General features: G+C 35.5%; 1 protein-coding gene across 1 annotated transcript in view; it reads right to left on the reverse strand.

Annotated features, from left to right (window-relative positions):
- Positions 1-767: 767 nt before the first annotated feature.
- The window catches only part of OSGIN2 (oxidative stress induced growth inhibitor family member 2), a 28277-nt gene continuing 9154 nt past the window's right edge, over positions 768-19890 (reverse strand). Inside the window, exons 3-6 of the mRNA XM_069086685.1 lie at positions 17170-17306; positions 16721-16912; positions 12048-12139; positions 768-2530 (exon numbers count right to left, since the gene is read on the reverse strand). Of these exons, the coding sequence (XP_068942786.1) occupies positions 1501-2530; positions 12048-12139; positions 16721-16912; positions 17170-17306 (1451 nt within the window). The 3' untranslated portion in view covers positions 768-1500. The remainder of the gene's footprint in view (positions 2531-12047; positions 12140-16720; positions 16913-17169; positions 17307-19890) is intronic.

Raw genomic sequence — 19890 nt, forward strand, 5'->3', positions numbered from 1 at the left:
AAATTTTTTTTTTTAGTTTAGCAAGTTTATTAACTTTTTTTTTTTTTGCCTTTTGGAGGCAACTGGGGTTAAGTAACTTGTCCAAGGTTCCATGGCTAGTTTTTTTGTGTGTGTGGGTGTTAAGTGTCTGAGGCCAGAACGGAACTCTGGTCCTCCTGACTCTGGAGCCGGCGCTTTACTCATTACACCACCTAGCTGCCCCTAGATAACAAATTTAATTGATTAAGAATTTAACATATTTGTAAGATGTTTCCAGTGGGGGCAGAGGGGGGGAAAGAGAGGGACAAGAAACTGGATATTCTGTAGTAACAATTACCTTGGAAATGGAAAAGACTTACATTTTTCCAGCTAGCAATTATAATTTCTTGAATACCTCCAGCAGGCCAAAAGCCAAAAATAATTTATAATGAAGATATAAATAATTGCTCTATCACAGATTTATTTTGAGAAAACATTTTTGTCACAAACTTTCTCCCAGCATAAATCAGTCACTGTTTTAATGAGACAACACTATGTAGTAGGAAGTACACTGGACTTCAAGTCAAGAAAACCTAAGTGAAAAGGCTACTATTAACACTAGCTGTGTGACCCAAGTTACAACGCTTCAGTGTGCTCATCTGTAAAAATTTGTGAAATATTACCTATTTCACAGTATTGTTGTAAGGCTCAAATGAAATAACATAGCACTCTGCAAACATTAAAATCCTTAAAAAGGTATATTGTATAAATGTGAGCTATTAAAATTATTAACTCTATTCACACAGTAATAAGAGCACTTTTATAAGCAATTTATTGTTGTACTTCAAATCAAAGTATTATTGGAAAGCTTGATAGAAGTCTAGTAGAGAACAAAACTCCACAAAATACTTTATTGATTTGTCCTGAAATGGCCAAGTTTGTAGATATATCCCAACATTAATGGACTGTCAGATTATTATTAGAGTCTAAGATTAAGAAGTCCTTTCAGAATTAAACAATCTTCTTTTTGTTTAAAGACCATCTTAACCTAAGTGATATATGAGATTTACAAAACTGTGGCAAAATAAATAAAACCTTTTTAAGAAAGTGTTTCCCCACATAACATTCTCCTTGAGATCTGAAATTATATAAAGTCAACTTCCTGGCTTAATCATCTGATTTTTTAGTTTCAAGGTAATAACATTTTGAAAATTAAACTAAGCAATATAAGAAAAATAACTGAAACCAAGTCTTTTGAAATAACATTATAGTGCTTCAGTTAAAATGAAGGCCTAAAGAGGCAGACAAACTGACAGGGTTTTCTATTCATTTGAAAATTATACCTCGTGGTATAAGATAAGGTAATTTTAAATAAAGAAAACAAAGTTCTTATAACATTTTAAAATGATGAGTACAGTTGTGTACCTCCTTGTCAGGCAATATAACCCTAACAAAATGAGATTGCAAATCACTATTAAAAATGTTGATGGCAAGCTGTCCGTATGAATTAGCTATGAATTATTACTTGTAAATACAATGGCTTTATGCTACACCATCACCACCTCCTCTTTCAACAATTAAATGCTGTTTCCTCTTCTGTCTAGTAACTAGACATCGAACAACACCCAGTGCCCCACCCTTTAAAAACCGTACAAAATTGTCTCCGACCAAAGGCCCCAAAGCAAAAAGATTAGCTTCTTTAGTACATTCATATGTGTATGGATCAATTTCCACAGGATTACCTTTACATGTAATTGGTTGGTTTGAATTATGGCCCAAGTCATACCCTTGTTCCTTCAAAAAGGACAGGTTAGGATGGGAGCCTATTAATACCACTGCTGCAGATAACTTGAAGATTTTCTTCAATCCAGAGACACTCTGAAGAACACATTTCATGTCTGTCTTAAATGAAAGCACATGGTGCTCAGGAAAACTGGTATAAGCTGATGAAAGAGTAGAGTCAATAGAATAAGACTGAGTACACATCATATGATAGACTTTATGGTATTCAGGATAAAGCTTTTTGGGAAGTTGTTTAAAAATTAAACTTGGATCAGTAACCCGTTTCCGGAACACATGGATTACAGGAATATTATTGTTGTAAGCACACAGCACAGCATCAGCTGCAGTAAGTCCAGAACCTACAATTAAAACTGGGTCCACTTTGCCATGTAACTTTCCTTTGCTAATGGCGGCTCCAAATTCTGGCATTGAATGAAAGACAAAGGGACAATCTTCCCCTTCAACTTTCAAATAAGTAGGAGAATCCAGAGTTCCAGTTGCTAGAGCTACATTCTCAGCAAAGAGACAAAAAGGGACTTGAGAGCCATCAGCTATTCTCTGATAGCCTCTAATCTCCCAGTTTCTCTTGATAAATGCCGATTTCTCCATTTGTAACTGTTGTGTTGAAATATCATCATTGTCTTGGTCATCATCTTGATCTCTGTAAAGTCTTGATACAGAGGTTATATAAGTATTTTCTCGGAAATTCTTCTGCAGACCCATAACTTTCACATAGTGCTTGTAGTAGCAAGCTATCTCCTCTGGTGTGACTCGGTCACTCTTTATGTTCCTTTAAAGGAAAAAAAAATCCTTTTGTTACTATAAACAACCTCTCTATATTCAATAATGCCTAAGCATCCTAATTTTCAACTATTCTGGAGTTAAGCAAATCCTTGGCTAAATTACAACATAGGTACAGGGATTAAGAACTATTTGAATGACTGGATCCCAAAGTAAGTTAGCCTCTCAAAGCAGTCAATATTTCAATATTGATTTACAAGAAGGGTAATAATAGTGGAATAATCCAGGGATCTGCCCTTGGCTCTGTACAACTGAACATTTTTATCAATAATCTAGAGCCCAGAGGTTCCCAAAGTGGGTGATACTGTCCCTAGGGGGGAATGGGGAAGGGGGTGCAACTAAAATGATCCAGGAGGGCTGTAGTAGCCTCAGGTACAATTTGAGTGGGGGTGTTGAATAAAAATAAGGGGCCAATGGAAGCATAAGAGAAGAAAATTTTGAAAAACCATTCATACATGTTTTATTTGTTGTGTAACAAGAGTTAAACTCATATTTTCGAAATAAACACAAAATCCAAGTTACAACAGATCGGTGGTCAAGTCCACCAACAGGACTTAACAAACAAGTGTTGGCACACTGTCAAGGAGTCCAGCATGCATCAGCAGGAATAGGTGAGTGTAATAACTTATTTACAATACGATACTAATAGAGTTAGATGAGACAACATTGCATCATCAAAATTTCAACACAAGAAAAACCCCACAAATTTACAATAAATTATTAAATTTAAGATGCATCATCTTAAAAAATACTTCATTTAAAAAAATAACACAAATGTCAAAAAAACTGTTAAAGGGTTAAAGAAAAGGAGATTTCCAGGTGAACACTGAACAACCTTTTTTTTTTAAAGGAGGCAGCGGTAGGCCAAATAAGTTTGGGAACCTCTGATCTAGACCAACAAACACTTATTGAGCATCAGATGCAGTGTAAAGCACTGGGGATACAAAGACAAAAAAAACAGTCCTAGCCCTCAAGGAGATTATACCCTACTGGAGGTAACAATATAAACATACGTAAACACATATATATATATACACACACACACACACACACACACACACACACACAAATTAATACAAGGTAGTTTTTTAATGGAAATGCACTGAGAATTAGAGGAAGTCAAGGAAGGCTTCATAAGAGTGCTTCAGCAGGAGACCCAAGAATTCTAGAAGCAGAGAGACAGGGAAGAGGGACATTCTAGTGCAAAGGAAGTTTGATTGTCATGACTAGATCAGAATTCAAAGAGGGGAGAAATGGGGAGGAAAACTAGAAGGTAGGAAAGAACCAGTTGTGAAGGGATTTAAAAAACAAAAAGAAAAATTTGCATTTGATTCTACTGTCAATAAGAAACTACTAGGTTTTATTGAGCTGGGTGGAGGTGTGTATATCACATGAACAAATCTGCACTTTAGGAAAAACTGTTCTGGCAGCTGTGTAGAAGATAAGAGTGAAGCTAGGGAGACCAAACAGTAGGCTACCACAGTAAACCTGCCAAGAGATGAGAAAGATATGGTCTAGAGTGCTGAGGACCTGGTGAAACTGCTAAAAGAATATAAAGAAAAAAGAGAAGAAGGCCCAGGCTCCAAATGCCAGTATACAAACCAGTTAATGGATGATGAATAAGCAAAGGGGAATGAGAAAAAATGGTCAATTGATAGGAAGAGTCTAGGAGAGAAAACCATCCTGAAAAAACTTAAGATAAGACAGAGTATCCAGGAGGAGGGTATGGTCAACAGTATCAAAAGTTTCAGAGAGGTAAAAAATGATCAGGATTCAGAGGAAATAATAAAATTTGGTGACTTAGGGATCACTGGTAACTTTGGAGGGAGCAATTTCAGTTGAAACATAAGGCTGGAAGTCAAATTTGAGAAGTTAAGAAAAGTAAGAAGAGGAAATTAAGGCTAAAGTACAGACAGGAGTTTGGTGTGTAAAAGTGAAGAGAAATGCATCCAGAGAAAGAACTAGAAAGAACTGAGTTTATATCCAGATGGAAGCAAAATACCTGATCTTTTTTATTGTTTGGTTTTATGTTCTCTTTACCATTTTTCATTCCAACTGATACAATCCATCTTTATAACCTGACTAATGTATAATGTGAAAGTATTTACAGATCCTGTACCTGACTATATGCTGCCATGGAGGGGGACAAAATGTGAAACTCAAGGAATTGTAGAATTGAATCCTGTAAACTAAAAGTAAACAAATTAATTTAAAAAAAGATTTTAAAAAAGTGAAGAGAAATGTAGTGGAGAGAGGAGAGTATATAGCCAGTGTGTACAAGGTGATGATAAATTAAAGGTCATAAAGAATAGTGTTAAAGGTTGTAAGACACAGGATGGAAGGATACAAGATTCAGTCAGATAAAGGAACTTTGGAGTTCATGAACACTGAAGTGAAATAGGGGTGACAGTAACATCAAGGGTATGATGATATGTGTGTTTAACTAAGTTGGAGTGGAGAAGTAGGTCATGCAAGTTGAGTGTAGTGAAGACTTTGAAATTTGGGGGAGGGGGGGGTTTGAGGGAGTATCAATGTATATGTTAAAACCCTCTGGTATGGGCAGAAGTGAGATCTGAGGGCCTGTGAGTCAGGTTTTGAATTTACTAAAAAAGGAAGAAAAGTATCCTGGGGGATCAGTAGAAAAAAGCTCTGTACTGGTTGTTGTAAATAAACCTCAAAACCCTAAGGGCACTGCTGTGGTCATACTATCAGTCAGACTATAGAATATACATAAATTTCCTTTTTCAACCTTCCTTATTAAGATATTTGAAGACCAAAAGAGTTTTTCTGCCTGACAAAGGCATTTATTTGTACAGTAGAAACATGTTACAAAAATGCTGTTAACAGAAGGGAGCCAGGTCTCAGTCAGAATCAGCAGATGGAGAGAGTAAGAAATAAAAAGGTTTAAGATGATCTAGAGGTAGAAGGGACCTCAGAGGCACGAAAGTCTAGCTCCTCTTTTACAGATGAGGAAACTAAAGACCACAGAGATTTAGTGCCTTGCTCATGGTCACATAGGCAACAAGGATCTACTGTAGAATTTGAACCCAAGTCCTATGACTCCACAGGCAATATTCCTGTCCTTGAGGAATTAGTGTGAAAAAAGTCTAGGGGTCTTAATGGACTCCAAGTTTTATTATGAGTCAATATTCTGATATGGCAGCCAAAACTCATTAAGAATTGGTATATAGGGGCGGCTAGGTGGCACAGTGAATAGAGCACTGGCCCTGGAGTCAGGAGGACCTGAGTTCAAATCCAGCCTCAGACACTTGACACACTAGCCATGTAACTGGGCAAGTCACTTAACCCCAACTGCCCTCCAAAAAGCAAAAAAAAAAAAGATGTTAGCTTTTCAGGGCAGCTAGGTAGTGCAGTGACTAGAGCACTGGCCCTGGAGTCATGAGGACCTGAGTTCAAATCCAGCCTCAGACACCTGACACGCTTACTAGCCCTGTGACTTTGGGCAAGTCACTTAACCCCAATTGCCCTCCAAAAAGCAAAAAAAAAAGAATTGGTATACATCATATGCTCCCCACAAATTCTACAGTTTGTAAAATGAAGCTAACAGTACTTGAGACTGTGTGAAAAGAGGCCTCCAGGTGGTCTCTGGCTCAGGGGAGCTGATAGTTCCACTTGTTAGACCACACCTAAAGACTGTGTTCAATTTTTGGCACATTTAAATAACACTGATAAGCTGGGAAGCATCCTGAGCAAGATGACTGGAAATGGTCAAGGGCCTCAAGATTTAAGTTATTCAAAGATGAGTTGAAGGAACTGTCCATATTTAGCCTGAACAATTTAGGAAGAACTTGATTGTATTCAAATATCTGAAGGGTACTCAAATGAAAAGATAATTAGATTTATTCTACTTGGCTCCAGTGGGAGAGTCAAGGATTTAAAGAAACATATTTAGTCTTGATAAGGAAAAACTGTAAGAGCTTTCCAAAAGCAGAAAAAGGGAGGGAGAATAATTTCCCTTCACTTGAGGTCTTTACAGGAAAGCTAGATAGTTTCTTGTTAGGTCTATTTTAGAGAGGACTGCTTACTGAGGGGAAGCTTAGGCTAGACAATATGAGAATGGCTCTCAAAAGTGTGATCTGAAGACCCTGGAGGTCCGCAAGATCCTTTCAAGGAGACCATAGGGTCAAAATTATTTTCATAATAATATTAAAATATTATTTCCTTATTAAAATACTCCCCTTTTTAACCACATATCTGTGAAGCCAAATTTTCCTCATATACTTCAACCAAAACAACATATAACAGATTGAATGCAGAAGCAGATATGAATGAGATCTAGTTGCCCTCTATTATACCAGATATTAAAGAGATTTGCAAAGATCTATAAAACAATGCCATTCTTCTAATTTGGGGGGAGAGGAAATATTTTTAATAAAAAATGTTTTTATGTTAACATGTGATAGATCAACCATTATTTTTAAAGAAATAAGTATTTTTAAAATGGTTGGTTTTAATTTTTAGTTCAGTAAAAATCTCTGTATATACAGTCCACATAAAAGCGCTCTGGTAACATCAATAATTTTTAATAGGGTAAAGGGATTGATCCTGAGAACAAGAAGTTTGAAAACCATTACCATATGGTGTTCCTTTTCTGTATACTATATTTCTATCAATTCCAGCTGACGCACCTTTCCTCCACCAAAGCCTTATTTCAGTACATATTGGGGAGAAGAGACTTTGTTTTCCCTAAAGCCATGCCAGTAGAATATGCATGGCATGTTTCACTTCAAACTAGAGAGCCTGTCTTTTGTTTAAGTATCAGCCAAGCTAAGTTCAGAGAGGTTCATCACCTAGAGAAGTCTGTCCACCAGGTGAACTTTATTGGCTGAAACAATTTATGAAATTGAGGCATGAAAGGGTTATAATCTACATAAATGAAGGGATTCCTTATACAAATGAAATAAGATTGTATTAACTATTTTGGTTGTTAACTCATATTAAATTAAAAAGTCTAAGCTTCCTCCCCCCACTATCTAGTCTTACTTCTTTTATCCTATAATCATTCAGTTGTTTTGTTTGTTTGTTTGTTTTTTGCTTTTTGGTGGGGGGAAGTCAGGACAATTGGGGTTAAGTGATATGCCCAAGGTCACACTGCTAGTTTTGTGTTAAGTGTCTGAGGCCAGATTTGAACTCATGTCCTCCTGATTCCAGGGCCAGTGCTCTATTCACTATGCCACCTACCCACCCCTCAGTTGTTTTTTTTTTTAACTTAAATGTAGAACTAATATTTATTCCTATGAAATTTAATTTTGTTAGATTCTGCCCATCAATCCAAGCTGCTGAGAATGTTTTAGATCCTGATTATGGCATACATATATTAGCTATTCCTCCTTGTTTCATGGAACCTGTAACTTTACCAAGAATGTCACCTCCCTTTCAAAGGAGTCACTGATAGAAAACAAAAAATAAACTTATGGACTAAAGACATAACCCTGCAGTTAAACAACTGAGAAGTCATATATGTATATATGTGTGTATGTCTATATATGTATAGATGCCTTTTTAGAAAATACTTTTATAGAGAAATATCCCATGATCTTTATGTATATGTATATTTACATCAAGATATAAAACCTATCATAAGTTGAAAGGCAATCTATCAGAACTAGTTCAGAGTCAATTAGGAAGACATGGGTGTTTGAGTCTGACACATATTAGAGTCAATTAGGAAGAAATGGGAGTTTGAGTCTGATACATATTAGCTGTGTGACCCTGAGCAAAATATAACCTCTTAGAAACTTTCTAAGATTCTAAGTTACAGAACAGCTGTCAGTCTTCACTGATCTGGGATTCCTTATAGAGAGCTCTACATCAATAAAATCTCAGGTCCAGACCAAAAAATAAAAACCATTTATTAGTAGTAAGTAATCTACAGGGGCAGCTAGGTGGCACAGTAAATAGAGCACCAGACCTGGAGTCAGGAGGACCTGAGTTCAAATCAGATTTCAGACACTTAATACTTACTAGCAGTGTGACTTTGGGCAAGTCACTTAACCTCAATTGCCCTGCCTTTCCCCTCAAAAAAAAAAGTAATCTACAATTCTATTTAGGAAATACAATTAGTTCTGTATTATGGATGGTCAAAGATATTATGGATGGTTTATTTAGGAAATACAATTTAGTTCTGTATTATGGATGGTCAAAGAAGAGAGAGAGAACATGTTGTGATATTTTTAATAACTATTTAAGTAATAATGCTTACCTTGTGGGTTAAGTGAAATTAAAATCCAGGCCAGATTGGAGCTATATTAGAGTCATTTCCCCATTTCTATACTCTAAGACAAAATATAGGTCAGTATTTGTCACAATCATACTATTCCTATTTTCGAAAATAAGGAAATGCCATCAGTAGCTATGACAGAAAGGTCAAATAAGGTAGTTTAGTCAATTTAAAAAAATGGCTGAAATTTCTCTTTACCTTCCAAATATCAGAAAAACCCAAAATTTCAGTCATTATAGAAGATAAACTGAGTAAATTAAGGTTGTGAAATATCACTGTCTTCTGAAATATTATTTTAGAATTTTATTAATTTAACAGATGAACTAAAATTGTCAGAAGTAAATTATTTTATAAAGATTAAACATGTTAAATTTTGACCAAATTAATTTCTAATTCATAACTAATAGTGTAAATTCACTGATCTTTTTGTATTTAATAGTATTTTTCCCAATTACATGTAAAACAGTTTTCAACTTTCATTTTTGTAAGATTTTGAGTTCCAAACTTTTCACCTTCCTTTCCTTCCTTCCCCCTCCCCAAGACTATGTATGCAACAAGACTAAATAGCAATGAAAATATGTTAAAATGATTTTGACATCAGCCTAATATACTTTTTAAGTAGGAAAATTATTTCTAAAGTGTCTCCTGATTAAAATTTTAAAACCTAGCATAAGTATTTAAAATTCAAAAAATTAAGTAAAAAACTTTAAAAATCTACTTGCTATGCAGGAAATATTCATTTTCTTAATTTACCACAAATTTATAAATATGAGGATGAAAATTTCCAAAATTCAATTATAAGCTCTTTTTACACCTCAAGCAAAGAAGAAAATGAACTTACTGTACAATTTCATTCACTTAAACGTACTTGCATAACAAATTTCTGGGTTTTTCCAGAAGGAAATAAGGACAATATTTCATAAGCTTGTAATGTTATAAATTACTCACTATTTTGATAAAATCATTATTTCACTTTGAATCTAAGGATTCTGTTTTAAACTCCATGAAGACAGGGACTAAATAGTATTCATATTTGATGGGGCAGCTAGAATGGCACAGTGAATAAAGAACAGGCCCTGGAGTCAGGAGGACTTGAATTCAAATATGACCTCAGACACTTAAAACTTACTAGCTGTGTGATTTTGGGAAAGTCACTTAACCCCAATTGCCCTGCCTTCCCCCCTCCAAAAAGGCAAAAAAAAAAAAAAATTTCATATTTGAATCTAGTACAGTGCTTCTAAGTACTAAACACTCAAATCTGTTTTTAAATTGGACAAAAGGTATAACTTGAATTATTTTACTTAGTCTCAATGTGCTGGCAGCACTGAAAACAGCATTTTTGTAGACCTAAATATTAGTTGATTGATTTTCTGCTTTATGGTTTACGGTTATCTCAAATTACAGTGGTTTCCAGGCATTAGGAATTTATACATACCCAAACATTCACTATCCCTAGTGTTTTTCCTATATCTCTTCTCTGGCCATATTTTGTTTTTCTTCTTCCCTTTCCCAAGTATTGATTCTAACCCTTCACTATTTCAAGCTGAAATTTCATCTTTTGAGCATCTCCTTTCATATTTCCTGTATTTAACCTGGTTAAGGGCTCACAGTCATCTGTCCTGAGTAGTCTGCCAGCATTCTTATTTAGCCAATTACATCTCCTTCTTTCCTCAGATCACATTCCTGTTCTACACTTCTCAGTCATAAACTATTTACACACTTCCTTCTTACCCAGAGATATATTCATACTCTCACAGCCAGATACACACAAACAATAGTCCAAGTGGACAGAAAGGGGTGGAATAAAGAAGTTAGTGAGTAGCCAGGTAGGTGGAAAATGTAAGGTTTTAGAAGAATAAATAAGCAGATGCATGAGAAAACTGGTAGGAAAGAGATAGGATCAGCGGTTAACAAAGAATCCACACGATTCTCTGTATCATTTCACTATGCTACTCAAATTTTCATAACATCACACAAAAGAAACTAGCCTATATGAGTTAATGCTATAAAGATATCTTTTCACATGCAAATGATGATAACTGCATCAAGACTTAAAGCATTTACATAGCTTCTTCCTAATTGAGATACAAAAATCACTCAATAGTTTGGCTTGTCCATCCAGGAAAGATGTGGAATAGTGCCTATTATCTAGACTATGATATGCAGATAGATGGAGAGCCCAGAGGGTTGTCCATTAGTTTATATATCATGGCCAGACACTGTAGATAAACAACAAATTAGTTTATATTAGTTTAGGATGAAAAGAACAGATTACATCTGAAAAACTATAAAATTCTCTTTTAATTTTTTTTCCAGTTATATGCCTATGAAGTACAGAGTATCAAATTCTCCAATGAATCAAAAATGTAGGTCACCCAAAGGACAATGGAGATGGTGGGCATCATCAGACTAGAGCAGCAGTTGTTACCTCATATGGGATCATGACCAACAGTTTAAGATGTGTTGAAGGAGTCAAGCAGAAAAAGTTTAAGAAGTTCCAGACTAAAGTATATCACTAATGACAAACTGTATGCAAGAAGCAGAATAAAAGATATCAGGAGGTAGCTAGTGGCACAGTAGATAGAGTCCTAAGCCTGGAGTAAGAAAGATCTAAGTTCAAATCTAGTCTCAGTCACTTATTAGCTGTATGACCCTGGCAAGTCATTTAATCTGTCTGCCTCAGTTTTCTCAACTATAAAATGCTAATAATAGCACCTACCTCCCAAAATTATCAGGAAGCTCAAATGAGATAATATATGTAAAGTGCTCTGCAAACTTTAAAGAACTATATAAATGCTAGTTATTATTCTTATATTACCAGAAATTGGTCAGTAATGTAATGAGAATGAGGGAAAATAAATAGACAGTCACAAACTGCACTGCTACCTATGCAACGACAAGAGAACTGGCCGTGTAACCTTCAGCAAGTTACTTAACCCTGATTGCTTTAAAAAAAAAAAAAGAGTATGTAAAGTTTCATATTTGTTTAGAATTTGTAGGAAGTATTTCTAGCGGAACATGGAAGGATTCTTAAAGGGAATGGTATTTTTGAAGAATAGGCAGAAATTGGATGGGTAAGAAAAAGCATTCCACATGGAAAAAACTGAACAAAGACATGGTTGTGTGACCTTAGGCAAGTCACTTAATAGCTTTGAGTCTCAGTTTCTTCATGTATCAAATCATATGGCTAAATAACATGAACTCAACAGTTGCTTCTAGCTACAAGACACTATGAAGTATTTAGCAACTTCAAATTAATCCTCACCTTCGCTTGGCAGCCACCCAATCCTTAAACTTAAGCCCAGGCAACTCCATCCAGTTTCCAAAGCTGATTGTCAACATGGAACCTTCCATATGCTATTTGAAAAACAAAGAAGAATCAAAGGTATAATATATTTGAACAACTCCCTTGATTTTCTTCAAAATGATTAAACACTTTGAAGGGATTCTATAAATTCAAAATGTCTAGACTCAGAGGTATTGCAGTATCTATGCAGTTCTACATTTGCCTAATATATTTTTATTTGCATAGCACCAATATCATAGAACCCATATATGTCCCTAACACATACATTAAAAAAAAAAAAAGAAATCTTTAACACCCAAGTACTCCAGATAATTTTTTGGTTCTGATCATAAGCTGTTCCTGATCAATACATAATGTTTATACTCATTTTAAGAAGAGAAATAAGATAAATTATTTTTTCTTTTTAATAGAGGAAGTTTATTGTCTAATACCTCATGTCCTATATTCATCTTACTGCAAAGTTATCTGAAAATTTCAGTAAACAATTATTTCCTGTAATACAACATTCATTCCAAAGACTGGGCTAATTTGCAGACAACATTTCCCCTAGCAGCAAGGAAACAGACAATAGTTCCATAAGTCATGATGGTCCACAGTTAGAAGCAGAAGGGAAGGGGTAATACTGAGCCCTTCACCATCCCCCTCCTACTTGTACCTATCCTACCTTGCCTAACATAGAATCATTCTAAAAACCAGGGTACCATGCCCACAATTTCTGTGCTGTCTTTGAGGCCATTAGCTCCCTTTGGCAAATCAAGAACTTTGGCTTCTTGCCTCTCAACCCACTCCATCATGGTCAAAACAGCTTAGCAGTGGGAGCTCAACTGATGAAACATCATTCATGGCTGTCTGAAAAATAGTGGAGGGATGGCATATATCCGAAAGCAGTAGTCACAGATGCTGTTTTGGTATAATCTTCTAGACCTACAAGAACTGAGGCCAGAACCAAGAGGCTGGAGCACTGGACTTGCCAGACAGGGAGTTGCTATAATTTTTAAAGCATTTCACAGAATGAATAGTGTCTTTCATAGCCTGGAGTCAGCCTTTATGCAATGTTTGACATCCCAGTCTAGTGTAGTTGCTTGAACGTCAGAGAGTTTGGGCTACAAACTAAATTCCACCACTGATCCATGAGTTTGTTCAGGAAAATTAAAGCACATCCATATTTTACCCTTGATATGAAGTGGAGCATTAATCTGTATATAAAATATATTATTTGATCAATTATTGCCTCCTGAGTTTTTGGTTCTCAAGAGAAAAAAAAGACTATATAAATTCAGTAAAACCTAAGACATTTCAGGGCCAGAGGTGTATACCAGTATGATAATGAAAAGTACATGTTTTAAAACGGTTTTAATAAATATAATTTTACTTTGAGGTGCTATATATAAGGCATGCCATCCCTTTAAGAAAGCCCATCATATAAAATTTGAATTTATAAAATCAATGCAAGGCACAGTATTTGAAAAAATTTCAGTTTGTAAAAGGACTGCTTCAGAAACAAATCTATTGTGGTGCATTTAAAATCTATCTAAAACAGAAACTATGCATACACATTATTCTTCAGGAATATATATTTTTCCTAGGTCTAGACATTATCAGTATAGGGAAATTTAAGAGTGGCAACTCCCAGAACAAATAAAAAATGATAAATCATCTACAATTACAATCTTAGAGAACAAAGAAATGATAAATCATCTATAATCTTAAGACAGCAATCTGGGTGGCATTAAGAGTTTACTAATGATCTCTTAACTGCCAACTCTAATTTCTCAAGTCTCATCCTTGACTTCTTTGCAGGCTTTGACCTCTTCTTCTCTTTTGGTTTTTGTGACATTGCTCTCTTGATTCTCCTCCTACCCATCCAACATTACTTCTTATGTCTCATTTGTTATAGCTTCTTCATACAGCTCATGCCCATTAACTATAGGGATCCCCCAAGGCTCTGTCCAGACTCTCTTCTCTATTTCACTTGGTGATCCCATAAGCTTCCATGGATATGATTATCATCTCTAAGCATATAATTTCCCTAACTATTTATCCAGTCCTAATCTCTCTTCTGACCTCCAGTCTCATATCTCCAACTAGCTAATGAACAGTCTGAACTGGTCGTCATATGGACATCTTAAACTTAACATGTCCAAAATTGAACTCATCATCTTTCCCCCCCTCCCAAACCTTTCCCTTTTCCTAACTTCCCTATTATTGTTGAGAATGTTACTATCTTCCCACTTACCCAGGTTTGCAACTTACGTGTCATGATCAACATCTCATTCTTTCTCACCCCTCATATCCAATCAATTGCCAAGTCTAGTCAATGCTTCATTAACTTTTCTCATATTTGGCCCCTGCTCTCCTCTGACACTGCAATATGGTACAAGCCTTCATCATCTCACTCCTAGACTACTAAAATAGTTAGTCTCTGCCTCAAGTCTCTCCCATTCCAGTCCATCTTCCACTCAGCTGTCAAACTGATCTTACTAAACACAGGTCTGACCAATTTACCTTTCTATTAAATAAAATCAAGTAGCTCACTATCATCTCCAAGATCATATATGAAATCTTCTATTTCTTTTTTTAAAATTACTTCATTACCTGACTCCTTTTACCTTTCCAGTCTTCTCACGTCTTACTCCCTTCCACATACTCTCTGATCCAGTGACACGACTTCCTTGCCATTTGTACTCCTTGTATAAGACACTTCATCTCCCGACTGTTCATTTTCACTGGCTGTCCCCAATGCCAGGAATTCTCTCCCTCCTCATTTCCATCTCATGGTTTCCTTCAGATCCCAGCTAAAATGACACCTTCTGCAAAAAGCATTTCCCTCTAAGATTATCTTCAAAATAGCCTGTACATCTTGTTTGTATACAGCTGTTTGTATGTTGTCTCCCCCTGCCAAACTGTGAGCTCCTTGAAAATAAGCAATGTTTGCCTTTCTTTGTATCACCATAATTAGTACAAGGAACTGGGAACATAGTAAATGCTTAATAAATGCTTACTGACATGACAATGCAAGTCTTCCTTGGGCCAAAACATCTGCTTCTCAGATGTTTTGAATATACAAAGTTGAATGTACAAAAAGTTCTATTACTGAAAGCAGATATAGCATAAATTAATATTAAAATGGCTAATATAACAAAAAAATTCACATTTCTAAGTACTTTTTTAAAAAACTTAAAAGAGTCCAAAATTTATTAGAACATTTCAGACCTAGCAAAGCTCTGGGATAAAGAAAAACCATTCCTAAATGTATTTAAAGTAAACCTTCACTTAATATACTCTAAAATTTCTCATTTTCATTGTTACATTTGATTCCCTCTACTAATATTTTAAACTTGTGATATTTAACTGTATTTACATGCTGTCTTTTTTTAAGAACTAAAGTACTTCCAGGCAATAACTGACAACGTTCTCCAAAAAATAATCTCAAAGACTCTTATTTATTGATCATAGTTTGAAAAGGTACAAATTTTAAGCTGGATTCTTCTTACTTGTAAAAAACAGAGGAGGAAATTATCCCAACTTTGATATGTCCCTATATTACACATTTATCTGAGTTAAGACAAAATCCAAAATTTTGTTACTATGAAACAAACTTCTGAAATACAGCCCACTTAATTCTCACATAATAAGCCAGACTGAATATATTTGATTGCATTAGTAATCAAATTAGAATGCACCACTATTATAATTAATTAGGTCAATATCCATTATCATTTGAGATAATTAAAATGCTAAACGTTAAGTGTTATTCTAGTAGTACTGTGTCAGTGGTGGTAAGGGGGCATAATGGTAGCCATTTATAGGTATAGGTGTTTGTAAACTGAGACTTAAATGTATAGCACTTAACACAAAAAGTAGTCAAATTATCTAAGACTATGTAAATGTCTTGTAAATACCTAAAATTAAAGGTTTTCTTCTCCTTTTAGGATGGCTGTATCTTGAGCAAGAGTTTATCACTTTCCAGATGCCAAAATGAATAAAAAGTGCATAATGTCTGAAAAAACAGATAAAAGAGGGGCAAGGTATCTTGTATATTTCTAAAAATAGATTACTGTAATTAGAACCCAGTTTTAAAATTGCTGTTCACTGAAATCATGTGTGTACATTTTAGAAAGAACCTTGGCAAGCCAGAGAGTGTCCTAGAGAGGGTCACCAGGACGGTAAAGGAATGGAGACAATGCCATTTGAGAATCAGCTGAAGGAAATAAGGCTATTTGTCTACGGGAAGACTCAGAGGGACTTTATTGATGCCTTTATGTAGCTGAAAGGTTTTCATGTGGAAAAGGAACTATACTTGCTGTTTGCCTTCAAAGGGCAGATTTAGGAACAGAGAGGTCGACTTAGGTTCACTGTAAGGAAAAACTACTCAACAATGAGACGTCCAAAACTCAGGAGGGAGTCTACTTGTCCTTCAGTGGAGGGCTTCAAGCAGAAAGGCTGGATGACCTCTTGTCAGAGACACTGTGGAGGAGATTCCTATTCAGATATGGGTTGGAATAGATGGTAACTGAGATCTCTTCCAATTTTGAGTCTGTGTTTGAATTTTAAAAGTCAAGAGGTCTATCCATAGCAAGATAACATGCAAAAATTAGATATTCAAATACATTAAGAAAAATATTACTTACATGCCAAGCCCCACCAGGTGGTCCTTTACCAAGAACCAAGTGAGGAATATAGTGATGCTGTTCTAATTTCCAATGCAAAACTGATGGATAATCATACCCAAAGTCAGCATCTGGATGAAGAAGTGTGTCAAGTAGTATTGCAACTGGATTAGATGATCGGCCTTCAAGACCTTCGGACAAGTACTCTAAATCCTAAATGAATTTTTTAAAAAAGACAAAGTTGAACTGAAAGAGTCACTACTCACTTCCTTTCATGAATTCAAGACAATCCTAGGAAAAACTTAACACTCAATTTATAAAGTTATATAAAAAATGATTATATGTGATACCATTCTGTACAATGATTCTTCAACTTAGAAATACTCTAATAAAATAATCCACAACTAGAATGTAAATCACATCACTTCCACATTTTAAAGAAAATTACATTTATGCTTAGTAAACAATACCTGATCAATAATGGAGAGATGTCTTGCTTCTTCTAATTTACTATGCAAAATTGGATTTGGATGTACAGCTTCTGAAGATAAATATGGTCTGTATCCTGACAACATGTAAGAAAGGCAAATGCCTGAGGGTCCATTTCCTATAAAAAGCAATAGTTTTTCACTTTGTACATAAACAATTGAAGTCTTATTAGAGTTTAAATCCTAGCCCTTCAAGAGGCTGTTTAAAAATATTTTGTTAAATTAGAGTATTTATTGAGTACCGATTTTAATGAAAGGAAACACTAGCTGCAACTTGGAAATACTTTCAGAATATGAAGACGTTTATTTGCTCAGAAATAGGATTTGACCCATGTAGATATAAATAGTGCAGATTACTCAAATGGCCTGAAGATATCATGAAAGTATGAATAAAAGTTCAAAAAAATAAAACATTTCTTCTCACAATAGTTTCATTAACTTGTTCTGTCCCTACCTTTATGAAGCTGGAAATTCAATACATTAGTCACATTTTACTACACTGAAGATACCCTTGTTATTACTACTAAGGGGCAAAATGGTGAAGAAGTAGTCTCTTAGCCCCAATGCTTATCTTTCAAATATCCCTAAGCACAGGATATCTAACTGGTTATCTCTGAAAGAACAAACTACACAAAATTCAGGAAATTCAGACTTGCAAAGAGTATTCATCTTCCTTTCAAAAAAAAAAGTCATGTCATTCACAATGAAATTAACTGATCTCTATTCAGATAGCTGAGAACATACTTTAAACAGATTAGTTATATGATTCATAGTGCATGGTCAAAAATTAAATACAAATGATTTATGGGCTCCCAGGTTGTCAGGGACCTAAAAGTCATTTAATTCTACCTACTCATTGTCTAGGCTCAGAAAGGGTTAGTGACTTACCCAAAGTCATACAGGTTATAAGTAGGGGAGACAGGATTTGAAATCAACTTCTGTTTCTAAATCTAGTGTTCTTTCCACTATACCATACTGCCTCTCACATTCAAAGATCATGAAAAATGTTATAAGACTAGATAACAGTATCATCTGAAGGCATGAAATAATATATTAACCTATTCTAATACTAAATGCTTAGTTTAATTGCAAGCTCTTTCAGGATAGGGGCAAAGTCTTCACCATATACTATACTGTATTGTGCTCTAATGTAGCTAACAAAGCAAAAACGAAGAAGGAAAAAAAATATCTATTAAACATTTACTATGTACCAGGCACTGAGATAAGTGCTGGGGGGAAAATAATACATTATAATCCTGAAATATTAAAATAGGAGGTAAAGGTAAGATGATGCACCAACTAAGTCTATGTTAACAAGACATATACTGCCTGGAACAACTTAATATATGCTTACTGACTGATAATGAGTCAAATTTTATTTATCTATAAATAAGCACTGACAGTTCAGAAGAGTCACTGAATCACCATTTCTGAGTTAAGTCATCAGAAACCATATGGTCTAATCTGTACCTGAAAAAAAAAAACCAAACCTCAATAACATCCCTAGAAGTAGTCATTCAGCCTTGCGTTTGAGTGTCTCAAACCAAACTTTTGAGGGAACATATTCTTCCCAAGACAATCCATTCCATTCTGGGATAGCACTTACTGTTAGGCTTTGGGGTTTTTGTTTGTTTTTACACCAAGTCTAAATGCGTCTCCCTGAAACTTCAACTGAGCTCAAGAAATGTACTATATATATATATATATTTTTTTTTTAAAGCAATAGGGATTAAGTAACTTGCTCAAGGTTACACGGCCAGTTATTTCTGGGTGTGGTGCTGAGTGTCTGAACACGGGATTTGATCTCCAGGTCATCCCAACACTGGAGCCAGTGCTCTAACTCACTGAGCCACCTGGCCGCCCCTAAGCAATTGGGGTTAAGTAACTTGCTCAAGGTTACACGGCCAGGTGTTTCTGGGTGGGTGCTAAGTGTCTGAGCCCGGGATTCTATCTCCAGGTCTTCTCAACACTGGAGCCAGTGCTCTTACTCGCTGTGCTACCTGGCTGCCCCTGAAATGTAATATATTTTAACAGTAAATCAAAGGACAGAACTGCAATGTATGATTACTGGTAAGCCTACACAAATCTCAGAATCTAAAACCACATTCAAATTATCATAGTGGCATTGGGATTATAGATCTCAAACTGGCAAATGGATCTCAAGTGCAAAGAGTATCTTTCTGAAGAACTCTAATTTCTGATAATACCAGAATAATCCACAGCCTTCAATCTAGAGAAACTGAGCCACCCATATTGTGATTGGCACAGAAGAGTTCTTGAGAGGTAAGGAGGGATACTTCCTGCTGAATCTCTATTGAATTACAGTCCTAAGATTCCATTCCCTCTGCCTGTGACTAAAATGAGTTTATGAGCAAAAACTTTCCATTTTACCCACCTCTGGAATTAAAAGTTAGGACCTGCATATGTAAAAGTAGAAATTAGAAGGAATTTTCTTCTTGACTTAGGTTTCATCACTGCTAACTCCCTGACCATGATGGTTGGCAGAGATTGCCACAGTAGGGATATAAACTCACTTTCTTTTCCTCTTCTCTAACAATCACCCACATCTAGCTCTAAAGAGAAGGCAGATACTTCCTTTTTCTTTACACTATCCTATACCAGCCAGGAAATGCAAAGTCCTTAAGCTATTTGACCTTGAGACTAAAGGACAGTTTATTCACCTCCCCAAACTTTCTTCCTATC

The sequence above is a fragment of the Petaurus breviceps genome, unplaced genomic scaffold, assembly GCF_028583685.1.
Source record: "Petaurus breviceps papuanus isolate PSGF00001 unplaced genomic scaffold, PetGlider_PUasm1.0 179, whole genome shotgun sequence".
Taxonomy (NCBI): Eukaryota; Metazoa; Chordata; class Mammalia; order Diprotodontia; family Petauridae; genus Petaurus; species Petaurus breviceps.